Source organism: Branchiostoma lanceolatum, chromosome 10, assembly GCF_035083965.1.
Source record: "Branchiostoma lanceolatum isolate klBraLanc5 chromosome 10, klBraLanc5.hap2, whole genome shotgun sequence".
NCBI lineage: Eukaryota > Metazoa > Chordata > Leptocardii > Amphioxiformes > Branchiostomatidae > Branchiostoma > Branchiostoma lanceolatum.
In genome coordinates this window covers 18835977-18862631 of record NC_089731.1, presented here as the reverse complement: position 1 = coordinate 18862631, position 26655 = coordinate 18835977, and the positions used below count along the sequence as shown (strand labels likewise).

The window sequence follows — 26655 nt, the reverse complement described above, 5'->3', positions numbered from 1 at the left end:
TTTGACATTGTTGTATTTCTAGTGTACCTTTATTGAGAAGTGGGAGAGATAGAGAGACATTCAGAGTCAGTAACGGTACATGTTGTGCTCCAGTGCCATGATTCAAGAAGGATACAACATACATGTACTACGTGATATTCCTGCAATGCCATTTGGCATTCTTTTAGAAGTGGAAAGCATGCAGTCCTGTTTGAAACCACAGTGCAATGTAGTAAGAGCTCCCTCCCGATTCCTGTATAATTGCAGTACTCTAAACCAAGTTGACATTCTATAAAAGGCACTATGCATGATGACATTCACGGTCAGAGTATGCATAATTCACTCATCTACACCCACCAGTTCTTTCAACACATCTTAGAATTTATGAATAGCAAAGTTCTTTATTTACAACCACGTATTTATACAAGCCGACGTTTCGATGACTGTGAGTTTGTCATCTTCATCAAGGCAATACTGACTGGTTTCACTGTGCCCTAAAGTTAGGTGTTATTGGTTCACAGTGCACTGAAGATAGTTCACAGAAGCTAAGCTTATTCAGGGATCTTAGAATTTCGTACTTACTCTGTAAAGAATCCTACAAAAATCTAAAACTACGGCGAGAACTAAAACAAAAGCAGCCACTTGCATCCATAAGGGCATGCTGACGGGAGCGACCCTGGACAGCTGGTGCTGGCACCATGACAGCGGGGTCTGTGCTGTCACTGTTGTGCTGTCTGCTTCCTGTGGAACATGAAAGAAAAAATTTCATTTATTTATTTATTATGTTTCTCCAACAAAGTGGAAGGTATGGCGGAACAGGTGTTCCTTGGCAAAGGTCACCTTTTTCAAGGCCGCCGTACCGAAATCATAACAAACTAATACAAGAAATAATAAAATCAATACACATTGATACAATATAAGGAACAAATAAAGTAAATCAAAATAGAACTCACAAGATAAATAAGTTAGCGACATATACAATCCTACAAGAGTTGTTGAATGCAATCAGCACAATATAAGGTACCGTGCGGTAGGATAATTTAGCGTGGCCTTGTAGCAAGGCAAGTGACACAACCGCATAATAACGACCACATACAAGGACTGGTGCTCTAAACTGAAGGTTTGGAAGAGTGTATTTCGCATGATTGTGTAGAAATCGTGAGGCTACTGTGGAATATGGGGTGTCCCTATAGGTCAACCGGTAGCAGCCTCACAGTTGAGTGCATGGTTAAATTGAATTCCAATTAGTTGCAATTGCTAACTGGGAGACCCTGGTTCAATCCTATACCTGGGCAATACATCTCGGTTGGGGCTGCATTACCTTTAAACAAAACAAAACAAACTTAGCCACTAGCTTGAATCATGTATTGTTCATTTGTTGTATGATCTGAAAAAAGGTATGGGCGATTCTGCTCACAGTAAGTTTTGAAGGTCATACCTGAAGGTTTTCTTGTACACCTGACACAGTTCCTTTGGGCAGCGGGGTTGCTATGGCAACCTTGGTCACCTGATCTGACAGCAGCCTTCCCATGAGGTAGTGCTTTCCTGTTGATGTGATCTCCACGGTTACCATCTTTCCCAGCAACTTTTCATCTTTGGGCACCAAAACCTGTGAGAAAATCGTAAACAATAAACCTCTGTTCGTTGATGAAAGTTAGACATCCAGGTAGTAAGATACGCCAAAAATAATCACTTAATTAAAAAATTAAATGTTATTTTTGGCGTAATAAACCTCTGTGCTTTAAAATCACTGTACGTATTTTTTACTAGTAACTATAACAAGCAGTTACTAGTGTAACATGTTCATGATAAAAAAACTACAATGTGCTTTGAAATTTTTGAAAAAAAAACACTGTACATTCTAAAACTATCACAAGCAGCTACGAGTAGTTCATGAAGATAGATCATTTCCATGAGAAAAGCTACAGATATTTTTCCGACTAAAGGATATGATATTGTTTACCTCATTTTGGATAAATCTAAAGAGGCCTAGTAAACAAAAAAATGTGTTTCCGGTTACCTGACTGACCCTAGCAAAGACCAGTTGACCCTTGCCTTTTTTGTGCTTGCAAGGAACGTAAAAATTTCGGTCTGAATGATAAAAATGTTGAAGAATTGTATGATGTTCTTCTCATTTCTGTTTCAATAGAAAATTGTCCTAAGCTTGTACAATGTAACGGGGGGTGCCCAACCATCGGACGTTTTTTTACGCGCTGGAACTCACGGCGCTCCATTGCTGGTTGCCAGAGAATGGTCATGTTTTAATGAATGAATTTTGAACACATTCATCTAAAGACCATACTTGGACAAGAAATGTATTTATACTGTTCATGGGCCCTTCTTGCTCCGCGTTACATGCGGAAGACGCTGTGAGACGTTTTCACGAATGTACCTTCTGATTTAGTGCTACGCCAGATAGTGTGCCTAACTTATTACGCTTTGGTAATTTTGCTCTCTTCGGAAGTTGGTGATGAAGTTAGGGAAATGTAAATAAGGCTTGAAGTCTGCTATATTCTAGCTTTCTTTTGACCGGAAAATTTTGACTGTGTGCACTTCTCACGTCATGTGAGAAGGGCTATATCTAGCGCATCCCAGCTCATGTTTCCACGGGAAATAGGCTACTACGCCGGGCCGACGTACATATTGAATGCGGCCCGACTTACGAAATCATTACGAAAAAATGACACCGCTTACATCAACAATACTCCGTCTACTTATTGGGAAATATATTTGCCATCTCTGTATTCAGTTTCCTTTTTATACACGGTACCAATCACATGTTAGAGCGTAACAAAACTGTGCGTTGAATCGTTCCGCCACCATCGCGGCCCCCAAAAATGGCGGGAAAACAACGTCGTCAGACGACAGCAATGTTTACGTTGTTTTTCTTTGGTCGGTTTTCTTCTCAACAAACACTTAAAGACCCAAATTTTTAGTGTTTTATGAAGTTATTTTTCTTATGTGTATGATAGCTGTGTGACTTATGTATCTCCTTGGCACAGGTCGTATATTTAGGTGCCGGGCCGTCTAGCTACGCAGTGACCCTCTACTTAGCGCTACCATCATTATTGTCAAAATACTACTTTTCGACAAAACAAGAAATGAATATGTACACTTATGTTTTGAATGTAAATGACAATTATGTGCACGAACTTGGGTTAATTACCTTCCTTATCAGCTTAGTCATTGGACACAAACACGGCGTACTTATGCAAAATAAGATCAGTAAAAAATCCGTGCGATGTTAGGGCGCGTGCGATGTTCGGGCGCCCCCCGTTATGTCTGTAAAATATGATGCGTCTTATTTTTACATTGTTAAACTCTATTTGATTGGATTACTTTGGTCGAAATCTAAACAAAAAAAAGAGATACCCTACCTACCAACCGACCCTATTTTTTCGGGACCAAATCGGAAACACAATATTTATTTTCTTAGACCTGATATCAAATTCAATCTTGCCAATTGTGATCAAACTTTTGAAAACCAAAAGTAGACACACAGGACTGTTTGCTGATGCTTCCTCACCTGATCATAGAACTTGTTGTGTGCTACATAAAACTTCTTGTCGTGCGATTCCTCTGTCACTAAAACATTCTGGATTTCTCCAACCTAGAAACAAAATGATTGTCAATAAAAATTCACAGTCAACATCCCTACATTTGTTGATATACTGCCTGTTAAGACTCTACTTTTGTCATTCTAAATGTAGCTATTAGAATAGAGATACAGTCAAACCTGCCTAGGCGACCACCTTTTCAACGCGACCACCTGGCCATGGCGACCGCTTTTTCTCGGTCCCGAAAATTTTGCCCATAGGCACAAGCATTAAGCTGCCTGCCCAAGGCGACCACCTGTCCAACGCGACCGCGACCGCCACGAATTGGGACCACACAGAGCACAATCCCTGCCCATGGCGGCCGCCTAATTTTCAAGCGTGTGGTGACGTCGGATCATTTTGCTGTCGGATTTCACGAAAATGTTTTCAAGACCTTGAAGGACAAAAATAAGGACAAAAATATATGGAATAGCAATGTTATAGCATCGATTCCTCCATGAAGTGTTTTGATAAAACGTTCCCCTATAAACATTGTAAAGACAAATGTTTTTTGATGTTGTTGTGCCTCTCGTAATCTTATAGTTTACCGCAAACTCAGTTCGGTTTAAACTCAATTTTCAAAACGAATACGTAGTGCATGGCGCCAAAAAGTCAGATTTCACAGAAATTACTATCTATTTCTTGTAGTTTCAACAAAAATGTGTCTGTGTCTTACTAAATTCCGCCGAAAAATGATTTCGTGGCGGGCAAAACATCGGGCGAGAAATGTTGTTCCTTGGTCCTGACGCCATCTTGGATTTGGCACGGCCCAGATTTGGCGTACCGCTGACCTTTCTAAAACACGATGCTTTTGTGTATGAACATTTACGAATACTCTAGTTATTGATGAAAATTAATATTCTTATTTTCTTTTTATTTCCATGAATCTCACAAACCTTTATTGAACGCTGTGCGTTCTGGCTGCACTGACTTACCTTTCGATGCGGTTGCACAGAGCTAATGCCGCGCCGGCGCGACGAAATCACACCGTTCCGTTTTCATCTTTAGTTGTCAGATCGAAAACTTTTTGCCCCTTTATGCAGCGGTCGGCGCCCCAAAAAAGGCTGGGGCCAGCAGGTGTTTTCTAGGGATTTGTCTTAGGCCTTAAAACTTCGATGATGTGCATGTGTGTGTGTGTACTATTTGATGTAACGTGTAAATGCGGGAGGCGGCTGCGTTTGTAGTCAAAATATCATGACGAAAATTTGTACACGATGTAGCGGTATAACATTACAATTATTACAACGATAATGGAAAATGTAATTTTTGTAGGATCTTTCTGTCAATGAGAAGTGAACCTGGTGGGGGTCATGCTGTCTAAATTCACATAATTTTCCATCCATTTACGTACTGTATTTTTAAACCTCGACCTGGAAACATATGAGTGGAATCCTCTTCATGGCGACCACCTGTCCATCGCGACCGTTTTTGCTCGGTCCGCCGGGTGGTCGCCTTGGGCAGGTTTGACTGTACCATTCAATTAGACTAGAGTTCAATAAAATCCTGAAGCTTTAAACCACAGAATGACAAAAAGGTTGGTCTAGATGAATTATCATTCATTGATTCTGTACATGTAACTACGATGTACATTGTAATATGCTGTATACAATTAAAGAGAAAGAGCATGCTTACCTTGTGATCATAGGGTCTGTAGCTCTGAAACAGCTCTGATATAGCTTTTGTTCTCCTTTTGACCTGCATGAACAAATGAATAGAATGGATAAACTGATTTTGACATCATCATACTACCAGTAGGAAATTTATCATGTATCTCACAGCTTTCTCTGGGGCCTTTTTGTAAGCAGAGGAAATTCTTGAGACATTTCATATAACAGTAAGCTCATGAAAAATAGAAGCAAAGACAAATTGTAACGTTAAACTTATCTAAACAAACATGTACTGTAGCTGAGCTACCTTTTTTTAATCTATTTCATATTCAAACAACACAGTCCAAGTCTTATAATCAAAACATAACAAAACGTAATAAAAATCGAGAATCAGCTGATCATGAGACATAAGTAACAGAAACAATATAGTAAACATGAACATGTAACCATTAGTAACTGCAAAATAAAAATTGTATGGTTCTTGGTGGCAAATTTTCTACATGAATGTAGATGTTGGCACATCTTCAACCGAATTTATAGCATGTTTTTTGGCACACTTTTAGACAGATAAGCCAAAGAGGCTCGGTGGGTGTCACTCTACCGACAGGGAAGGTTGTGTACTAGTAATAAATTTAAAGTGCCTTCCCCAAGGGCACAACTTTGGAGCACGGTGGGCATCGAACCCGGGACCTATTGGTTCTGATTCCAAAGCTCAAACCAGTGCGCCACACCAATGCCACGACTGCAGAATAAGTACACAGAAACACAAAAAAGCCTGCGTACATTTGTACATGTATTACACACCTCCTGAGGGGGGACCCTCTGCATCTTGGCCGCTGGGGTGCCTGGTCGGGGGAAGAACTGGTTGATGAACAAACTAGGAAACTTGTACTCCTCAACCAGCTGCAAGGTCTCCTCAAAATCCTGGAAAAAAAAGAGGGAAAATTTGTGACCTTGAAATTCAAACTTTGAGGGATTTTGCATGGTATTACTTCAGAGTTACAGTGGTTGAAGAAAAGGTTAGAAAGAACTAAGAGGATCACCAAAAAATCTAGATGTCTTCATTTTAATCTTTTCTCAAGATGTTTAACTAATGTTTGACTCCACAAAATCACCAATGGCACACTTCCGGCATTGTAAGATAGAGTTACATATAATTTTAAAGCCATTAATTAAAAGCATTTACTAGCCTTGGTGCCATCTGATTCACTACCGGGACTCCTATACAATGTACAGCAAAAATATTAAAGTAGCTCCCTTAAAACACTTTTTTCAGGGAGCGACTATGCATGGGAGCCCCGGTAGTAAATCGGATGACACGTAGGCTATTAGTAAGTATTAACTTGACCTTGTAATATCTTAAGTGTTAAGTCAAATTCCTTATGTACCTCTGCAGTTTCTGTTGGAAATCCACAGATGACGTCAGTTGCTATGGTAACAGCAGGAACTCTGAAAAACAACAACAACAACAACAACAAAGATTTAACAGGCATGAAAAAAAAACAGTTACAGGAACTAAGAAACAGCCTATCATAAGAACTATTTTCCTGCAAATACTACTTGTTGTAGTCATTGCTAGGCCCACATTTTATAGGCATTCTTACATTAAATTTCCATTCTTGAACATAATGCGACTTTTGTGTAAGTGAGGTATCAGAGCATAATAAATATACCAGTAATTTTCCAAGAGCTTTATAGCCTAGCAGAGTCAGTGTAACTATCTTGCCCTACGTTTGGAGGAAGAAGTAGCTCAGATCTTTACAGTTCTTTTTTAAAGACATGTACGGCACTGCGATCACTAAGTCTTGTACCTTTCCTTGAGAAAGTTGATGACTTGTTTGAAGTCTGCCAGACAGTACTCCCTCCTCATGTCCATGAGGACACTGTCTGAGGCAGCCTGCACTGGGACGTGCAGGAAGGCATACACACGGGGATGGCTCAGGATCTTTGCCATCTCCTGATAAAAACAAAGAGAGAAAGATGATTATTGAATTGCCTTTAAATAAATAAAAACAAGCGAATAAAAACTGTAAGGACGGAAACCAGGACTTCTCTATGAATTAGACTGAAAGGATGTATCCTTCAATGATAGTTAATGATAGATACTTATGTACATGTATATTCCCCTTCTTCAAATGATTAAAAAAGCAACTGCTTATACAGTACAGTATTTGATAATTTCTGCATGGTAATATAGCCACTCACCTCTAGATGTTCCAGTATGTAAGGTGGGTTGGTCATGCCCACACGTAACATGCACCCCTCAGGTATGACCTCCACAAGCCTCCACAGTAGCTCTGGTAACGTCACACCGATGTCCTTCCCATAAGCACCGGTGTCTTCACTGGTCAGCCAAATCTCCACTACTCCCTCTACCAGAAGAAAACGGAACTACATGTAGCATGTATGTCTGGGTAGAGATTGCAATCTGGCATAATCACTGATTCTACCGGTAGAGATCTCGATTAAAGTCTCTGTCGACAAAGACAGCAATCAGGATGCTAAGAATTAGGGTGGTTTCCCAATTTATAAACCATAAATTTCAAGTCAATCCATTGATCTAAAGTTACATGAATTGGTGTTTAAAAAGTTCTCTGTCTTTCAAGGGAATATCTCTAAATCTACAGACTCTGATAGGGATTTCTGCCTGCACAATTCTGCCAGATTGCAATTTCTACCCTGACATATATGATAGTTGTATTTTTTAAAATCATTTAAGGCTGGTAAGGAGAGTTTTTGAGTGTTTCTACATGTGCTTGCTATTCTGTTCATGATTCTCCTTTTGATACAGTTTATCAGTACAAATGGATTATTTATTTTTTGGTTAGAGAAAAATGTGTAAATCTTGCAAAACATAACGAATACAGTCTTACATGTACATCTTGGTATCACAAATCAGTATTAAAATAATGCAGATTTGTACTTAAGACAACTTAATGTTGATCTACTAAATAACCTTTAATCACCACTCTTGACAAAACAGTGTATTGTGGGTTTCATAATAGAACTTTACGATATATCTACACTTCTCTCTTTACCTTCAAATGACTGCCTGGCCCTGGAGACGATCTCGTCAGGTGGATAACTGCCCAGCTCCCCGCGGGCATGCTTGGTCTTACAGTAGGTGCACTGGTTCAGGCAGCTAAAATCAGAACATGATAAATGGTCAACATTAAAGTTGTTCTTCATCTTGTAGTGCCTATCTATAGTGGCACATACATGTAGCTACAGGGCAGCAAGTTTCCTTGCTGTTTCAGTAGCAGGGTACATTTTTACAGGAAAGGATTGCTTGCCCTTCCCTTCTAAATGTGCTCGAGGCACCTCCTCGAACACGGGAGCCCCATTTTACATCCCTTCAGAATCAAAGGTGCAGCGCCAACCGAGATGTCCTGACCCAGGATTGAACTGGAGTCTCCCAGTTACCAACTAATTAGAACCAGGAGCTCAACTATGACCACTTCCACTTCTCATCAGTATTGTTTCTTTCTGATAGTGCAGGATCTTTCATGTACATGTACATATATATAATAAACACTGTTCAGTTCACATCCGGAGGTTCACTTTCCAGATTTGAAGGCGGCCATCTTGGAAATCCAATTTTCCAACTTTTTTTCTACTGAACATACAGATTAGTTTTACATGTCATTTGAAAGAGCATGATTTCCCTTGCGTTATGGTACCTTTAATTTGGTCATAAGATGTAAAGCTATGAAGATATTCCTTTTTAAAGTTGCCCAACCCATACCTACATTGACTCGGCCTGGCGACTGTACTATTGCCCAGACTTTGCTAAACTGGGGCCACAGGGGGCTAAGAGTGGGCTATCCCAATGAAAATGGGTGATAATTAGTCCTTCCACACTGTTGAAAACACTCGCATAATGAGTTATCACACCTAGCTAGTCAGTGTAATTAGCACTTATTTGACAATTTTCTCCTGAGGTGAACAATCTGATTTGAACAAGAAGCTCCTTGCTCTATCTAACCTCCTTGACTTGACTTTGCCAGATTACAGTGCTACAGTATTTCAAACTAATAAGCTATGTTGTCAATTAGCTTGACTACATAGGACATCTGGACATCTGCAAAGATGAAAAAAGTATAATGGACCTTGGTTGTATTCATATAAGCTGTGATAAATATGTAAAGATGTAACAGTGTAAAACAATTTTGACCTTTTTTAAAGAGACTGGTGGAAGAAACCTTGAGGAAACAAATCAAATTCAACTGTAACAGTTCCAATTGTCTTCCCTTGGCCCTCGCCAAAAAAAAAATGTTAAGAAATCATTGGGAATTTTCATAATTTGTATTTGGGAGATTAAAGAAGCCTCAATGCAAGGAGGTTACAGGCCTTAATATATTAAACCTCCTTTCTCTGAATGTTTAAGATATGCTTCGAGTCCTGAGTTGTGGATTTGTATGTTTGTTAGCAAGGCCTTAGACCATGTTTAACCTGATTGGTGTTTTAATTCTCTTATCGATCAAAAGCCTTCTAATTGCTTGCTTGGCCCATGAATATATTAACATCTTTATTTGACCAAGGATATATAAAACCTTCTTGGTTTTCCCAAGGAGGTTTAATCTTGGTTTTCCTTAATGGCAGATTTGTCCACTTATAAAAACATTTGTAACATTATGTAACAAAGCTTCAGGTAGACAATTTGCATAATACTTACTGATCACCCATACAAAAAGAGCGGATAATGATACCTACCAATTAACATGGTTAAGACAGAGCTTGAATGACAATGGTCCATTATTTACACAAGTTTGTTTTGTTGTTGTTGCTTGCTGGCAATGTGACAAGCGGCCATCTTTGCACAAAAAGATTTACAAAAACCAAGGACACGATAAAATGTCCTTGCAAAAACTTGGCCATGCGGCCTAATAGTTTAATATTTAACAAAGACTTTTTGTTGCGGGACAAATTGAGCAGGCGAGATGAAAATGATACATGAGGTAGTCTGCAACGATTCAGAATAGAATGGTTTCGCAGAATTGTAATCATGAATCCACGTTTTATCAACATAATACTCTTTTTGTGTAAATACCACTAAACTACAAACATCATGGCGTATGGTAAGAAAGATGGCGGCAGCCGGCCACGCGCCGGGATCGCGAGGCATTTTCTGTCTTTTTCTTGTCACCAGGACCATGATACATTATTTTATGCCGGAATATAGCAACCTGTGATGTTAACTCATCAAATCATACTGTATTTTGGTAGATTTCAGCCATCTTCATGACTGTGTACTTCGTGTATTTCGGACGTGTATTTCGTGTATTTCCCGCATTTCGGTAAATACACGGACCGCCGGGGGGACTATATTAGTTTGAGGACAGTGTAAATAAAGAGACCTCATTAATTAAATTCTGAAACTATTCAATGATCAAAGCGTTACATTTTTGAATGTATATAAAACGGGCAAATAGAGTAAGTAGGTGAGATAACCATAACATATTAGCACCTGGTGATAGATAATGTGGGCAAGACTGCAGTAGCACTTTAATAAAATTTGGGCGTGGGTCAGTTGTTTCCGAGTGTATGATGCCAAAACAAACTGACACTACCAAACTAGCCACTACCTTTTCACCCCATGAGCAGAAGTGAATGTGAGTATATAGTGGGAAATGTGGGTGAATTTGGGTGAAGAGCCGTAAACCAGATTCGTATTGTTCCCATGTCAATATGGAGGGGTGAATGTAAAACTTGCGTCTTCGTGACAAATGAGTAAAATGGGGTGAATTTGAGTAAACCAAATTGCACTTTACAAATACAAAGGCGAATCCTTGCAACTACGTCATTATGTGCATTGTTTCAAGGGCTGAACGAATGGATCGATATTGACACTATCAAGAATTCTATTATATATATAGACAATATGTATAGTAGATTGGTCGGGAGTGGTGGCTTCGATACTCTTCTAAGTTTATCAGTGTTTATTATCTTTTAAACGAGCCGTTTATCGCCAGTGTCTGTAAATTTAAGTACCATATTTTTTTTCCATGAACAGCGCACACCCTGTACCCGTATTGTAGCTTAAGTTACTCCTAAACCTTTTAGCAAAGTTGTTTTAGAAATCGTCAATACGCATTGGGAATCCCCACCACAAACATCCACCAATTTTTGAGAAACCGTAATGTATTCACATTGTTATGCAGCCCAGACTTCCACCGCTATTGTTCCTGTATGCAAATGAACATCAGTATCACAACATCATGAGTGGCTTAGTAACGCTCCATTCAAACAAGGACAATATTATATAATGTCCTTGATTCAAACAACACCTTAGGTTAAAGAATTCGATTTTAAAAGATTCCAAAGTAGAGAGAAGTCAACAGTGGAAGATTTACAAAGTTATGAAAAATTTAACACCTCTGTAATTGAACGGGTATTTTCTTATTTCTTGATATCAGAGTCTCCTGCTTTCTAAAAATTCTTAGTTTTGCCAAGGAGGTTGGTTTTGCCAATTTCAATAAGGCACATCACTCTCACTTGTGGAAAATATATTGGGTGTATGTCGTGCCAGGAAATGTTAAAAAATGCATTTAAACTTATACAGTATCTATACTCTAAAAGCAGAGTAACAATTAAATGAACTAAACACAATAATATCGAGAAGAGTAGGGTCGCGGTGTGCTTCGGACCAAAAATCAGAAGCGGTAGCTTTTCACGCCGCATACTCAACCTACAGCCTCCCTGACTAATTAGTCGCCAGACTTGCCACTCTCATGATCAACATCCCCTGTTCTGTGATTTTAGCAGGACTTGAAATTCAGTACTGTACTTTTCCTGTCATACTTCAAAGTAAATAAATCTATCCCGTGTTACTATAATGTAACTAAGTAACATAAAACTACCTGCACCCTGCTAATTTTAACTGCACCATCTAATCATTTTCCTGTTCTGTTCATCAAATGTAATAATTTTAAAGTGATATAATTCAAACCTTTTTAAATCCTGAAATCTGTTCTAAGGGCAGTAAGGCAGTACAAAGTGAACATATTGTTTTATAAAGAAAATGGCCACTACCTGAATTGGATCACAGACCTACTTTGAATCATACTTGCTAATTAGACTGTATTTCACACCAACTGGCAAAGTGTGAGTTCAGTTCTGGAGAGCCAGGCATTGGCAATAGAGAGCCTGGCCATTCCCACATGGCCATTCAACCTTGGTCGATTTACATTTTTCACACCTTTTCCACCAAATTACCAGTTCAGTGGTCGGGCTTGAGTTCAATGGTCTAGCTCATTAGAGGTGTCATAGCCTCCTACGGGCGAAAGCAATTGCCACTCAATTACTGGTATTAACCCATATGGCCAGTATGAAGCTGCATTGTGCTAAGCTAGGACTACATCGTAAACATGCATTTTCAACTGATCATATCTAAAGCGGTGAATATCACTGACTAATAATTTTTACATGATTATGTTCATGATGAAGAGAGCTTTCAGCTGATACCCAACTTGCAGGCAAAAATCAATCATTTCTGAAGATTCCTGATAGCTTCTGTTTTTCCACATGTGAACTGACTAGTGGCCATGTTGATTTGATTATATGGATGACATCCTCTGGGAACCCCAAAACTGATGCGAGCACGCGAATAGAAATGAAATTTACGTGGTCAACAAGGTTGAACAAATGACTCAACACACAGACAATGGTATACCAATTAATGGAGCCTTCATTTTTGTTCATTCACATCTTCTTCTTTAATTTGACTTTGGCATTCTACGACATTAGCATCTGTTTTCCGAAATATCTTTTTGCAATTTACAGCATATATTTGCTCATTTTGTAGCTGGGTTGCACGATTTACAGCATGGTAGAAAACACTTTTTTTATTTTTGGAAATGGGCAAACATTGATGCTCGTGCAGATGTCATCCATATAATCAAATCAAACATGGCCTAAATTAAAATAAATGAATTGGTGAATTGATGATTAAATATAAGTAAATTGTAAGCAAATCCCTAAAAAGTGGAAACTCTGTGAATCCTACACGTAAATATAGGAAGAAAATCGGATGGTTTGTAAAGGTAAATTCTTGTTGGATATTTTACCTTTCGTTCATTTGAGAAATACAGCAACATGAATTTTTACATACAAAATACAGAAAAAGTAGAAACAGACCGAAATCTTGTTCAAACAACAAAGTCCCGAACACTCTACATTTACCATAAGTAGCAGATGTTCCTGTCACATGACCTATAAGCAAGGGCATTCACCCTTATATCTACTATTTACAAGTCCACAGTTCAACGGATACATGGTCCCTTAAACACACAGGAGATCCAATTATAGCTTGAAACCTGTAGACATTGTGCAGAAGTGAAAAACAAGTTTGTTACGGATATAAAAGTGTTACTACAAGTTGCCACGATACGACAGTAAATGTACATTTAGACGCAGACTGGTAACAAGTTTTCCACCCGTCTGCTGAATCAGTACACTGGTACCAAACTAAAGGTAGGACTGATGGTACAGTATGAATATCTTGTGATACCAATGTACAACATGTACAACGTAGTTGATACATATAGAATACAACACGGTGTATTCCGTATCGCCCGAGGTACCGGCCCGACCACGGTAGGTTATTTATGTCATACCAACCCGAAAAAACACACATTTCAATGCAAAATGCGCCTGAAGTTGAGAGAGTTTTGTGTCCTTGAACAAAGAAATCGTAACAACATCGATTCCAACCTCCGAATCCGGCATTCGAATTTTCAACAGTGGCGCAACCGGCGCACTCAAAATGCATTCTAAATATTCTATGGAAGCCCGTGTGATACAACTTAGAACCCAGCGGCCCAGGTATGACATAAAAAATTGTACTGTTTTTGTATCCTGTGTATGTGTATGTGTGTGTGTGTGCCTGTGTGTGTGTGTATGTGTGTGCATGTGTGCCTGTACATTATATGTGTGTGTCTGTTTGTGTTTGAGTGTATGTGGCCTGTATGTGTGCCTGTGTGCACGTATCGAAGAGGGCTGGAAGGTTCGCAAAGTATTTTTAGTGATTACCCGCTTGGCTCTACAATTCAGTTATGTTAATTGAATTTATTACGTAAAGGGGCAAAGTGTGCCATCCAACTATTTCAATATTGAGTTGAAAACAATTGCACCAATTTGGTTAAAATTTGTTGGTTCATGACTCTATATCCAAAGAACAAGCAAAAAAGAAGACGTTAATCGTTGAAATTCTCGTCTTATTTCTAGGTGACCATGCTCGTTCTGTTGGCTATATTCACTGTCTTCATACAAGTGGGGACAGAGGCAGCAGTACTTGATGATGTAAACAGACATGGTAAGGGGAAATTGTTGAATAAGATGGTTCATTACCTTCGTCGACGAAATGGTTTCGTCGACAAGGTTATTCGATGGTGCTTGTCTGTGTGTCTGTTAGTGAACAGAATAAGTCGAGAACGCCTGGATGGTTTGTTGTCGTAGTTGGTGTGTCGGTGTGTATGTGGGACATCTCAAGATGATTAGATTTTCGGCGAAGTGTTTTGCATAATTAACGAGAAAAGTGTAAAAATGTGTTACATTGTATGCTGAAGTATGTGTAGTGTTGGCTGTGTTATTCCAATTTAAGGCGTCATGGATAGGGGCAAGGGTCCTGAGGGGTCATATTGGAGGCAGGAAACGTCAGTTACACAAATTGGCTGTCAGCCAGCTGTTGGCATTGGTAAGGTAGACTCCAAGCAGACGTATGGGTTGGCTATAGCAGGGGCAGGTTTTGCTTCAGACTTTGAAAGGGAATTACTCAAGAAGGGCTTGGTGGATGGTCATAAATTTTTGTAAGTACATAGCTTGAGTGCTGATGTACATGATTAGATACTTATTATGCAAATCAGTATCTAATTTGCATGATTAATGAGGAAAGTTTATACATCCATCAAAAGATAGGACTCTCAAACATGTGACATATGTAACTGAGGAAGAGAGAAATATTAATAGATATCAGCTTTGCAAATGAGAACCTCATTGACATAATTAATGAGAAAAACTATAACTCGAGATGGTCTTGATGGATGGTCATGATTTTTGGTATGTAGATAGCTTACGTGATGCTTTGTATGATTGGATGATAATTATGCAAATCAAATTCTAACTCACATGATTAATGAGGCAATTTTAAAAATCTGCTGTGTTCCATGATATGACTATTCAAATATGTGACATTTGTAACTAAGGAAGAGAGGAATGTTGATAGATAGGAAATATGCAAATGTTGGCCTAATTAGCATAATCAATGAGAAACTACTATAATTCCATACTAGTAAATGACGGCAATTTCATACTTGTGGCATTAGGAAGTTGTGTGAATGTGAACACCATGGAATCAAATTATGCTAATAAGGAGGGAGCTTATTTGCATAATTGATGATAAATGTTAGTATAACCTTCTTTGTTAAGCTCATAGTCATAACAAGGAGGTTTGGACAACTTATGTTATTTGGGTGAAGAGGGTCAACTGGTATGATTGATGATTGATGAAAAACACTCCTAATACGTCAGTCATAAAGGTCAAAATCATTTGACGAAGGTATGAGGTCGTAGAACTCTTGTTTTTGAATGTTTTACATGTATGTAGCTAACAAAGTTACATGATTGTACTTATAAGAGACATTCCTTTTCTCACATTGTCATTATCTTTTGATTGACAAAAAAAAGGCCTACCTTAAAATTGATCATCAAAGTTCCCTTAGGATAATTACACTGCATATGCACTGTTCAGCGTACTTGTCGAAAAGGGCTAGGGGAATTTCCCCAGTTCAATGCATACTGCACATAGGGTCTGTCTTCTCTGTTATGACCAGTGGAAGAATAGCTCTTCAGTGAGCTAAACTGGTTTGAGATCCCTTTTTTTGTACTCTTCTGTTTTGCTCTCTACAGCTCTCCCAATGCAAGATGATGCCCAGGACATGGCTGGTACCAGTAACACCCATCCCCTGGCTGCTACCACATTTGCAGACTGTGCAGGTTTGTTCCCTGTGCTCTACTGGACCAATGGAGTACAAGACGGAGTCTATCCCATCAAACCTGAGTCTTCATCCGACCACTTTGACGTCTACTGTGACATGACTACAAATGGTGGGCGCTGGACTGTCATACAGAGGAGGTTTGACGGACATCTTAACTTCGTTAGGAACTGGGCAGACTACAAAAATGGGTTTGGGAGGGTCGAGGGGGAACACTGGCTGGGACTGGACAAAATGCACGCCTTGACAACACAGGACAACTATGAACTATACGTCCAGTTAGAAGATTGGGAAGGGAATACGGCCTACGCTAAATATGATGCATTCAGTATTGGAGATGAGAGTACAGGTTATACACTGAACATTGGGGGGTACAGTGGGGATGCTGGAGACTCTATGGGTAGTTACCATAACGGTATGAAGTTCAGTGCTAGAGATGTGGACAATGATATTGACAATAGTTACCACTGTGCCCAATTCCTTTCTGGTGGATGGTGGTACAGAAACTGTGCTTACTCTAACCTTAACGGTCCTTATTTCTGGATGGAGGACTATCATGGTACGGAGACAGGGCAAGGTGTTAAGTGGCATCACTGGAAAGGCCGCCACTACTCGCTGAAAGCTACTAAGATGATGGTGCGACCTCGCAACTTTGCACGCAAATTGTAATGGAATGGTCTGTTACAATACAATACAATACACTGTACATGTAGCTACATTTAGTTCCTTTGTTTTTTTGTTTGTTCAGATATCCCTTGTATTAGTGCCTAGTGGCACATAGGGCAGCAGGTTTTCTTGCTGTTTCTGTAGCAGGGTATGTGTTTACAGAGAGGAGTTGCTAATAACCCTCTCCCCTTTAACGTACTTGAGGCACCTCTTCGAACACAGAACCTCCATTTTACGTTCCTTCAAGAAAGACGGGAACTGTTACCAACTAATTGGAGCTACAAGTTGAGCTATAGGCATACCCTGATACACTACATATACCTGAACAATTGTCACTGGTCAGCAAGTGCTGAAAATCACTGTTTAAAGGGACTGAGGTGTCAAACTGTATCACATAATTGTGTCCTATACTGTTGTACTACATGAACAACTTTCACTGGTTTCACTGGTCAATTTTGAGAAGCATATTAAAAGGAAATGTAGTATGTAAAGCTAGCATCTAGTGTGGGCTCTCTTATTTGAATGTATCTATAAGGCCGTGTACACTGACATTCAATTACCTCACGTGTTTGAATTTGATGCTTCTTTTTCTTCCTGACCATGCTACAGAGCTAGTATAAAGCTAAAACAAATGGTACTTAACATTGTACAGAGCAAAAATGTTACACATCAAATTTCTGACTGCCCTTCTGCAGTCTTCCTAAGAATTCAACTTGCCAATCACCAAAAAGTCTGTATTTATTGATATTATAAGAAGCAGATGTTCCTGTCACATGAATTATAAACAAGGGCATCTCGCACAAATCTAAAGATTACAATGTATGTACAGTCCACAGTACAACGGATGAACTGTCCCTTAAATCAACAGAAATTTCCAATTATATCTCCTAACCTGCAACTATCAGCAAATCTTGCTGAAAAACAAGTTTGCTTCTGCTATAAAAGTGCAACAACCTGCCCAGGTGGAACACTGTACATGCAGAGGCAGACTGGGAACACAATAGTTTTTTTCAGCAGTTTGCAGAACAACTACAGGTGCCAAACCAAAGGTGAGTTAAATGGTAGGCACATGTATCTAAATCTCATATTCGTTCAGAGCTTGTAGTGCCTAGTGGCACATAGGGCAGCAAGTTTCCTTGCTGTTTCAGAAGCAGGGTATTTCTTTTTACAGGGAGGGGTTGCTAGCCCTTTTCCTTTGACGTGCTCGAGGCACCTCGTCGAACACGGGACCCTTTTGAAAGATGGGTGTTGCCCCAACCGAGATTGTAACTAATTGGAACCAGCAGCTCAACTGTGAGGCTGCTGCCAGTTGAGTTGCATGTACATGTACATTGTACCTTTATAGGGACATCAATTGTATCTCCTATACATGTATAGCAGCAACAAAGTTGATACAAACTTTTTGATGAACAAGATTCTTCAAGGCAAAAATGAAAGCACACCTGTGTCAGTTGCATAAATTTACCAGTCGCATTCACAGAGATTATGATCCTTTGGGTCCATTCTTGTTCCTTATTTCTAGGTGACCATGCTCCTACTGTTGACTACATGCATCATAGCCTGCTTACAAGTGGGGACAGTGGCAGAAGTGGAGGTCCAAACACCTAATGATGTAGACACATATCGTATGCTGAATTTTCATCTACCTTGTGATATTTTTCAATGTTTAAAGAGTTACAGGTTTGTACAGCGGGCATGTAAAGGACAGCTGCTAATAAATCGATGCATTCATCTATAAAATTTGTTTCCATTAAAATTTTGGTATTGAATGGGTAAGTGACTATGTTATTGGACACATGATCGTGAGGTCACTGACGCATCAATTTTTGCCCATTTCCAAAAAAAATGTTTTTAACAATACTGTAAATTGTACAAAGCAAAATAAGCAAATTTATGTCGTATTACAAAAATATTTCAGGAAACGGATAGTAATGTTGAAGAAATTAAAGTCAATTCCAAACTCAATGAAGAAGATGTGAAAGAACAAAAATGAAGAATCTACACGAAGACTATTTGGTATACCATTCTCTGTGTGTTTTGTCATTTGTTCAACCTTCCTGACCACTTAAATTTCAAGATGAAGGCAACTTTGCTTTTTGCTTAACATTTTTTTTATTTTCACAGTCGTATCAGTTTAGGGGTTCCCAGAGGATGTCATCCATATAATCAAATCAACATGGCCAAATGCAACTTTCCTCACTCCACCCATGGCCAGGTCATGCCCCTACGGCCTCAAAAAAAGGGACGTCACAACCTTTACCTTTTAGAAAAAAAACTAGATTTTTTTATGTTTTCCTCACACAAGTACTCCCAAACCAAGAAGATGCTCTGAATGCTGAAGCAAGAGACCAGCCGTTGGGTGCTACAAACTTCGAGGACTGCGCACGTCTCTTCCCTCTGCTCTACTGGACCAACACAGTACAGGATGGAGTTTTCCCCATCAAACCTACATCCTCATCCAACCACTTTGACGTCTACTGTGACATGACTACAGATGGTGGTGGCTGGACTGTCATACAGAGGAGGTTCGATGGGACAGTCAATTTTTACAGACGTTGGGCAGACTACAAGAATGGGTTTGGGAGGGTTGAAGGGGAACACTGGCTTGGACTGGATAAGATACACAACCTGATAACCCAGAATGATTATGAACTGTATGTGGAGTTGGAAGATTGGGAAGGAAACACGGCTTATGCTAAGTATGATACCTTTAGCCTAGGGGATGAGAGTACAGATTATACTCTGAACATTGGGGGGTACAGTGGGAATGCTGGAGATGCTATCATTTACCATAATGGTATGAAATTCAGTGCTAGAGATGTGGACAATGATTTTGACAGTATTGATCACTGTGCTCGGCGGATTGCAGGTGGCTGGTGGTATACTTCTTGTGCTCACTCTGCCCTGAATGGTGCCTACTACCATCCAGAGGACTACCATGGTACTGACACAGGGTGGGGTGTTTTCTGGTATCAATGGAAAGGTCTTTACTACTCACTCAAGGCCACCAAGATGATGGTTCGACCTCTAAACTTTACCCGCAAACTGTGACTGAACGGTCTGGTCTGGTGCACTCTACACACAGTCATAACTGTTGGTTATTGCTGAAAGTGAAACTTCTGAAATAGTGTATCAAACTGTATGTAAATGGACACTAAATGTATACATTATTTGGTGTGCTCTCTTATCTAAATGTCCTCATGGGCAAAATGATCATGATTTTCTCTTATTGGGGATTTAGCAACAAATAAAGCATTTATCAAGCCAAAAACATATTATTAAGCATTCCTAGTACATTTCAATGTACTAGGGCCTACTAGTAGGAAAATTAATGTTGTGTTTCCGACTACAGTCCTGAAAAAATTAGAGTTGGTAGGCAGGGACTCTCTTTTTTTCCCTATATTTTGGTCGAAGTGATTCAACAAATACAGTAACAGTTATACAGGGTGTCAACATAAAGGGGACCGAGGTTTGGTGGGTCTGTTTATATCACTTTTTATATTGCAACAGGAATGAGGAGAGAATATCGGTAAGTGTATCTACAACGTTTTCATCATCCAGATGTCAGATCGAAGATTTTATGTCCTTTGCTGGCAGTCGACACAAAAAAAAGGGCTCGGGTTGGCAGGTTTTTGCTACACTCCTAGGCCTAAACATGCTGACTCAGAACTTCGTCCCACCTAAAGAAAAGCCTGAGTACAATCTGAGGGACAGGAAAACTCAATATAGACTCCTTCATTATGAGAGCTTTAATTTGAGAGACTTACAAAGCCTGGTTTAAGGCCCATGTACGATTTTTGTCTTTTGTCTAAAGGAAACTTTTAAGTATACAGTCAAGTTCTTAAATCTAAAAATTTTGATGTAAATTTTATCTAATGGACAGTAATGTTTACATGCTCTTAAAATTGTACTTCTTAAGACATGTAAGAAATCTAACGCTATTCAGTTGTGTCTTTAAAGCCAAGTTGATTTTACAAATTAAAGATTGATTAATTGACTTACCCTGTGTTTATAGCAATGATCTCTATAAGAGGGTTTTTCCTAATCTTGGGCAGGTCCAGTTTGGCCCCGCCCAGTTTCTTCCCATGATCCTTCTTCTGTCCAAACAGCCTCACACTGTGTCCTGATCATGAAAGAATTGTGAAAAAACATTTCAGAGATTTCAGAGTCTTGAGCAAAAAGCACTTACATCTAAGCTGTGAGAAGAATTCAGTTCTACATTAACCTTCTCCCTGCTGCCTAACCCCTTAACCAAGAGAGAATCGGTAGCCAAACGGCTACTTCAGTTTGCTGAAGGTTAAGCTTGAATCATACAATATTTCTAGATCAACAAATCTAAAATCTCGGATGATTTAAATGATATTCAATAACATCACCTTTTAAGGTCTCTTCCACCACTTCTACCACCCTGTCTATCTGTTGGACCTGTAAGAAACAACATATGTGTATAAGGAAAGTTACAATCTTTACTTCCAGTCTGGTAAATGAGCACTTAAGAATGGATGGAATAATCACAAGGATTATGCAGATATGCTAAGATGGTCCACAAAAGTTTAAGAATAAGGTAAGGACTTTGATTTCTTAAGACAAACTGAGTATAGATATTGTATATAGCTGTTGCCAATATCTACAAGACTAAATACATCAATTATGAGTGTATATAGAAAGGACCTTGAACTAGTGGCGGACTTGTGTTTCCCTTGGTTAAAGACTGACTGAAAGACTTGAAGGTGGACTCCTTCAGAAGTAGATTGTTACATATCTAATAAATGTAAGCATTTATCATACTGTGAAACAAAATGTTCTCTGTACTTACCCCGATGACACTGAGTCCTTTCAGGTATTTTGATCTTGGTTGTCCCTGGGGGACACATCCTGCCACTACAACCTACAGGGATACATATAAATGCCATGAATGTTACAACAATGTGTCAAAAAATCTGATTCAACATTTGCTATACAATATAAAATAGCTCTAGAGCATAAAAGATTTTTTGTGTTTAAATGTCAAGGTAAAATGAACTCCTTTCAAACTTTTTCTTAATCATTTAGTTTACATAAATTTAATTATATTTAAACCAGCATAAGATCACCCCCACTACATACAGGTTATAAGGACCACTTGGCCAATGTCACCACATTTTGATGGTCCTTACGATAATTTCTTCCATTGACACAAGCATTAAAAATCCTGTCTATATTGACCACCTGTCCACATACATGTAGACTATGTACGACTACATAGAAATGTAATAAAAGCTATGTAATCATTCTACTAGTACTACTTGTGTTTGATGTTTCCAATATATTTCTGAAGAACCCATAGGATACTCTTAAATTAGAGATTTTGACAACTTGTAAGATTTATACCTTCTTGTCGTCCTTCTGTGCTCGTGTGATGGTGTTCCTGAAGTGGTCCTCAGCAGGGTTCTTTACTGTACAGCTGTTCAACAACCACAGGTCTGCAGCACTGGGGGTATCTAAAAGGTAAAGGTAAAGGTAGTCTTTTTTAAGGCCATATATAGGGGCAGTGTGTTGTTAACCACTGTGTCTGTGGCACAGTATTGGAAGGCGGACAGCCCTCTCCTTCCACCACCTTTTACCTCCCCAACTGAAGTCAGGTACTCTCACCTCTCAAATAAACGTACCGGTACGTTTATTTTTTTTCGCCTCAAAATCCGCCCGGTACTTTCTTATTTTAGACGGTTATTATTTTTTGAAAAATTGGGATTTTGCTAAGCAGGAATCCCTCTAAAATCGAAAGTCTAGGTTTTTCTGCCCATATCTCCCCGGTATTTTTGCTAGTAATTCGCTATTTTTCGGCCTAGCGGCGTTGATTTCCCCACCGCTATGACCCGGCCTTTGTGAAATCCTGGCGGAAATCGTAATGTATTGGTCCATCTCGCTATGACATTACAAAGTTAACGTTATTATTGGGGGGAAAAAGACGCAACACTGACATTTTACAATACGGAAGAATAACTCGTTCACAGAAGATATATTACACGTAAAAACAACAATTATAACTTAACTTCCCTTGTGATACTAGTATGTGTTTTGAGGCCGCAAAATCTAAGAACGGCACAAAACGAGCGGTAAACAACAGCATGTTTTGCCATCGAAACATGGCGGCGGCACCATCACGCGTGGTGACAGTAAAACTAGCAGAAAATTGCATAGTGCAGATTACGATCTTTAAAATGATGCCATGAACGCGTGGACAATATCATATTTTCGGCAACAATAGACATAGAATTCTATCTATATTTTAGGAAGGTTTGTATTTTAAAATAACCATAAGATTTTCCCAATTTAGAGGTAAAGCGCCGTTTCTATTGTCAACATGTAATCGGTAATTTCGTCGTATGTGCGGGCTGAAACGCTGTGCTATTTTAATATTCGAGCTCTGTTCAATATTGTGGGCTCTACCGCGGGAACTCGAAATCCGAGCGTCTCACAAAAACTTTGTTCTTGACGGTATGGAGCAAAAGTTTATAGACATAACCCTTTTTTGTGTTCATGTTTGTTTCTTGGGGGGAGGGTAATGTCTTTAGAAAATATGATTATCTAATGATTTTGATTATATGTCAGTAATAATAAATGATAAATATCCATGTACAACAATTTTCCTTGATCACTTGCTTCAAGTTTACCTGTACACTACTCGAGGCGTGCACATATAGACGAATTTCACAGAGGAGGAGAACAACTCCATACCTTTCCTAATAAAAGTATAACCCCTCACCTGTGATTCTGTAGCCGTAAGCTGCCAGCTGCCCTGCCATGTACTCCCCATCAGAGTTGTTATGTGAGCAGCCCCAGGTCTTCACATAGATGCTCTGGGTTCCTGGGATAACACTGGGGAAAATCAACAACAAGTCAGTTTGGTATAATCTTTTTTTGCAGAAAGAATGGACCTCCTGCTTATTAACCTTTAGCACTCTTTAAGTAGGAGTTTGGCACCAATTTCCCTATTGGTTACAGAGTTAGGCAGCAGGGAGAAGGTTAAAGATGTCACATTTACAGAGGAATAGAGGATATGTTTGTTTAGAATTTTTGCAGTTCATGCTAGATATTTACATATTGGAACTGTACATATTCAAATTCCCCAAGCAAGCAACACCTCATTTTCACCACCGCACCATTCCTAGTGGAATGCCCTGCCTGGCACGGTTGTAACGACTCCCATCCTTGAGTCTTTAGCCCACCCTAGCCCAGGCCTCATCTCCCCCCTACTAGTACTAGCACTTAGCTCCTGATGGGGCCATATGGGGGTATCCCATGATGATGATGATGATGATGATGATGACTTTCTGTATATACAATTGTAATATGATTTGCTAATACCATACCTGTCACACTGTGCGTTGTTCTGATTGTCTGACGTTTCTGGTTCCTTCTGTTTCTTCCTTACACGAGGAATGACGTTCTTCCTGGACCCAAAACGCTCCTCAGGAGTGAGGTCAGTTGAGGTCACCATGTCCTCTATGTCTTCAAGGAGGTCACCACAGGCGGACATCTTGGAACCTACAGTAAACATTAACATTGTGTCATACCTGTAGCTGTGATGACTTTGGGGGCTTTTCCGGAAACTAAGGTGGGCTAACCCAGGGCTAGGCTAGTGGGGTGGGCTACCTCAGATCAGGCCCAGGCTACCCTTTCTGGGCCCAAAGGCTAAGCATGGTCTAAACCGAATGCTAATAATCTAAACATAATTTCGTTGGATTCCAGACTTTTTAGTAGCATTCAGGTTCCTTAAAAAAACCTGTGCGTTTCTTTGTTTGTATTGCATACCTAGTAAACCGCCTTGTTATCCGCATATCCGGACAGATTTATTTGATCCATTCACACCAGAATGGAACCCTGCTCTTTTTGATAAGTGTGGTGGGTTCTTTAACATGCTTGAGGTGTGGCTCTCCTCAAACACGTCCTATCTTGAGTCGCCACGGCTAGCCTTTGCACACATGGCTTTACTTTACGTTATAAAAATCTCGCGACTAAGTTGGACAAAAAGACCAAATATCTAAAAAATCTCACCTTGATTGGGTAATCAGGAGTAGAAGCAGTGTGTTAAGAAGTGTCTACAGTTGAAACTTTGGCCCGATATATTGCCTTATAGGCGCAAACTGGCCAGAATTATCAGCGTTTTTTGCCTAAACTGACGAAATTCCACGTTTCGTCGCCATATCCATGCTTGGGTCAAACAGGTCAGAGGGTAAAGGTGAATATCTCACACCACAGTTTCTATCCACCAGATCCTAATACTTTCACTCCTGGGGCGTCAAAATGAACTCAATTTGCGTTTGGACCTAGTGATTGACGTAAAATACTGCCTTGTGAAACTAACTCGGAGCCTAAGAATGGTGTTCAGGAAGACTTCACTTTGAAACACAGATATCTACTACTACATCTAACGTTACACTTACTACTACTAACTGTTACATCTGCAAATTTGATGCACCAGTACTATTATATGTCGCAAGATGTCGCTGCTGTGTTGTGTCATAGCTGGCAGAGAAAAGTAGGCAGAGAATGAACCACTTGTTATCTCCATGAAAAATAGTTAACTTTTAACTACTTACCTATTCTTTCTGTGCAATGATTGACTCATCCAAACGAAGCTATGGGGTAGTGCCTGGAGTCGCGCGGATGTCATTCGTACCCATTTCCTCTGCTTCAGCTAATTTAGATATAGCCAACAATTGTATATAGTACCAGTAACCTATTGTTACAGCAAAGTCAGACACAGTTTACTGACGCATGTATGTTTTTCCTATGTTTTTATCATGTATTTGCAATTAGCCCACGGGCATGAACTTGCAATAAACTTCTGTAATGAAGGGTGGTTGGTTGGTTGGTTGGTTGGTTGGTTGGTTGGTTGGTTGGTTGGTTAGGTGTTGGCCTGTACTTCGTATTACTCGTATTACTAGTATCACTCCCGTCACCCCTCCCCTCGGTCTCTTTCCTTTATACCGATCGTACCTATCGCCAGGTTACCAGGCTATGCGGATGAATCTGTCGCTTCTTATAGATTATATAGGTCGGGTATATGGATTAGCCAATCATAGCGCATGAAAGATAGTTGCATGTTTTGTTACATCTTCGTTTCCCTTTCTGCACATCCGTGTGCACTGAAAATAATCATATCATTGTAATATACAATTTGAACATAATTTGTACGATTCACAGAGATATAGACCTGTACTTGTACTACGACGTGTGCCCCCGACCACGCCATGCGGACTGCCTGCCGCTGCGAGTACCGCGCATGGCTCGCTCAGCTCTCCAAGTATTCCATGCGCCGGCGGTGGTATCTGGAACCCCCGTCTCGATAGCTGAAAAGAGACTTGAAAACTAGTACTGTATTATGTATCGATATTACAAGCATCTTACATTTTACATACGTCATGGTGTATTCCTTTCTCTGGTCAATTGTGGCGGTAAATCAACCGTCATCTTTCTCCAACGTGTTATTGTTATCAAAGAAAAAGCCCACATTTTAGTTTCTTAGTTGTAATAATGTCCAAAAACAGGAGCCGTTTGACGCGATAAAGTTCTGAGGTAGGTAAATTCTCTTCGTTTTAGCGTCTTCTATAACTAGTGTCTATGTATACGCACGAAGTTAACCAACTTTTAGCGTTTCGAGCTAGTAATGGATGTTTAGATATATTGCGACTGGAAATAAGGACAAAGTTCGTACCGCCGAATTGCAGGAGAAAGACGAAACAGTAACTGAGCTGTGGGGTAGCAGGTCTCCAGGCAAGTTCGCTGCGGACGGCAGAGGCGTAATTTCAGCCGTTTTATGAACCTCTAGGA

The 26655-nt window shown here is 39.7% G+C and overlaps 3 protein-coding genes across 12 annotated transcripts; 2 read left to right on the top strand and 1 right to left on the bottom strand.

Moving 5' to 3' along the window:
• LOC136443687 (threonylcarbamoyladenosine tRNA methylthiotransferase-like) lies at positions 1–26655 on the bottom strand. Of its 4 annotated transcripts, XM_066441013.1 has the most exons (17): positions 26540–26655; positions 26039–26174; positions 24192–24366; positions 23585–23697; positions 22210–22319; positions 21656–21727; positions 21216–21264; positions 20842–20962; positions 8221–8324; positions 7388–7554; positions 6994–7139; positions 6571–6631; positions 5987–6106; positions 5208–5270; positions 3506–3589; positions 1418–1588; positions 1–720 (listed from the first exon to the last, which is right to left on the bottom strand). In XM_066441013.1, exons 3-17 carry the CDS (start codon positions 24356–24358, stop codon positions 544–546), a joined length of 1725 nt encoding a protein of 574 aa, XP_066297110.1. In that variant the 5' UTR covers positions 24359–24366; positions 26039–26174; positions 26540–26655; the 3' UTR covers positions 1–543. The 4 variants fall into 4 exon arrangements, with proteins under 4 accessions (XP_066297110.1, XP_066297108.1, XP_066297109.1 ...); XM_066441011.1 differs by lacking the exon at positions 26540–26655 and having other exon boundaries at positions 26039–26162; XM_066441012.1 differs by lacking the exons at positions 26039–26174; positions 26540–26655 and adding an exon at positions 24877–25202.
• On the top strand, positions 13473–17334 carry LOC136443689 (fibrinogen C domain-containing protein 1-like). Of its 3 annotated transcripts, none has more exons than XM_066441020.1 (3): positions 13474–13666; positions 14408–14495; positions 16088–17334. In XM_066441020.1, exons 1-3 carry the CDS (start codon positions 13664–13666, stop codon positions 16840–16842), a joined length of 846 nt encoding a protein of 281 aa, XP_066297117.1. In that variant the 5' UTR covers positions 13474–13663; the 3' UTR covers positions 16843–17334. The 3 variants fall into 3 exon arrangements, with proteins under 3 accessions (XP_066297119.1, XP_066297117.1, XP_066297118.1); XM_066441021.1 differs by having other exon boundaries at positions 13476–13654; XM_066441022.1 differs by lacking the exon at positions 14408–14495 and having other exon boundaries at positions 13473–13654.
• LOC136443688 (microfibril-associated glycoprotein 4-like) lies at positions 17702–22114 on the top strand. 5 transcript variants are annotated; one of them, XM_066441016.1, is made up of 3 exons: positions 17704–17900; positions 18362–18464; positions 19145–22114. In XM_066441016.1, the coding sequence occupies exons 1-3, from the start codon at positions 17898–17900 to the stop codon at positions 19888–19890; spliced, it is 852 nt and encodes a 283-aa protein (XP_066297113.1). In that variant the 5' UTR covers positions 17704–17897; the 3' UTR covers positions 19891–22114. The 5 variants fall into 5 exon arrangements, with proteins under 5 accessions (XP_066297111.1, XP_066297113.1, XP_066297114.1 ...); XM_066441017.1 differs by having other exon boundaries at positions 17705–17888; XM_066441014.1 differs by lacking the exon at positions 18362–18464 and having other exon boundaries at positions 17702–17900.

Excerpts from the sequence above, each read along its gene's own strand:
- LOC136443688 (XM_066441016.1), top strand. Across the intron at positions 18,465-19,144 it reads TAATGATGTAGACACATATC|TACTCCCAAACCAAGAAGAT; the intron begins GTATGCTGAATT and ends TCCTCACACAAG.
- LOC136443687 (XM_066441010.1), bottom strand. The coding sequence starts at position 24,385 with ATGTTAATGTTTACTGTAGGTTCCAAGATGTCCGCCTGTGGTGACCTC. Across the intron at positions 6,632-6,993 it reads ATCAACTTTCTCAAGGAAAG|AGTTCCTGCTGTTACCATAG; the intron begins GTACAAGACTTA and ends GTTGTTTTTCAG. Across the intron at positions 5,271-5,986 it reads AGAGGGTCCCCCCTCAGGAG|GTCAAAAGGAGAACAAAAGC; the intron begins GTGTGTAATACA and ends TTGTTCATGCAG.
- LOC136443689 (XM_066441020.1), top strand. Across the intron at positions 14,496-16,087 it reads TGATGATGTAAACAGACATG|CTCTCCCAATGCAAGATGAT; the intron begins GTAAGGGGAAAT and ends TGCTCTCTACAG.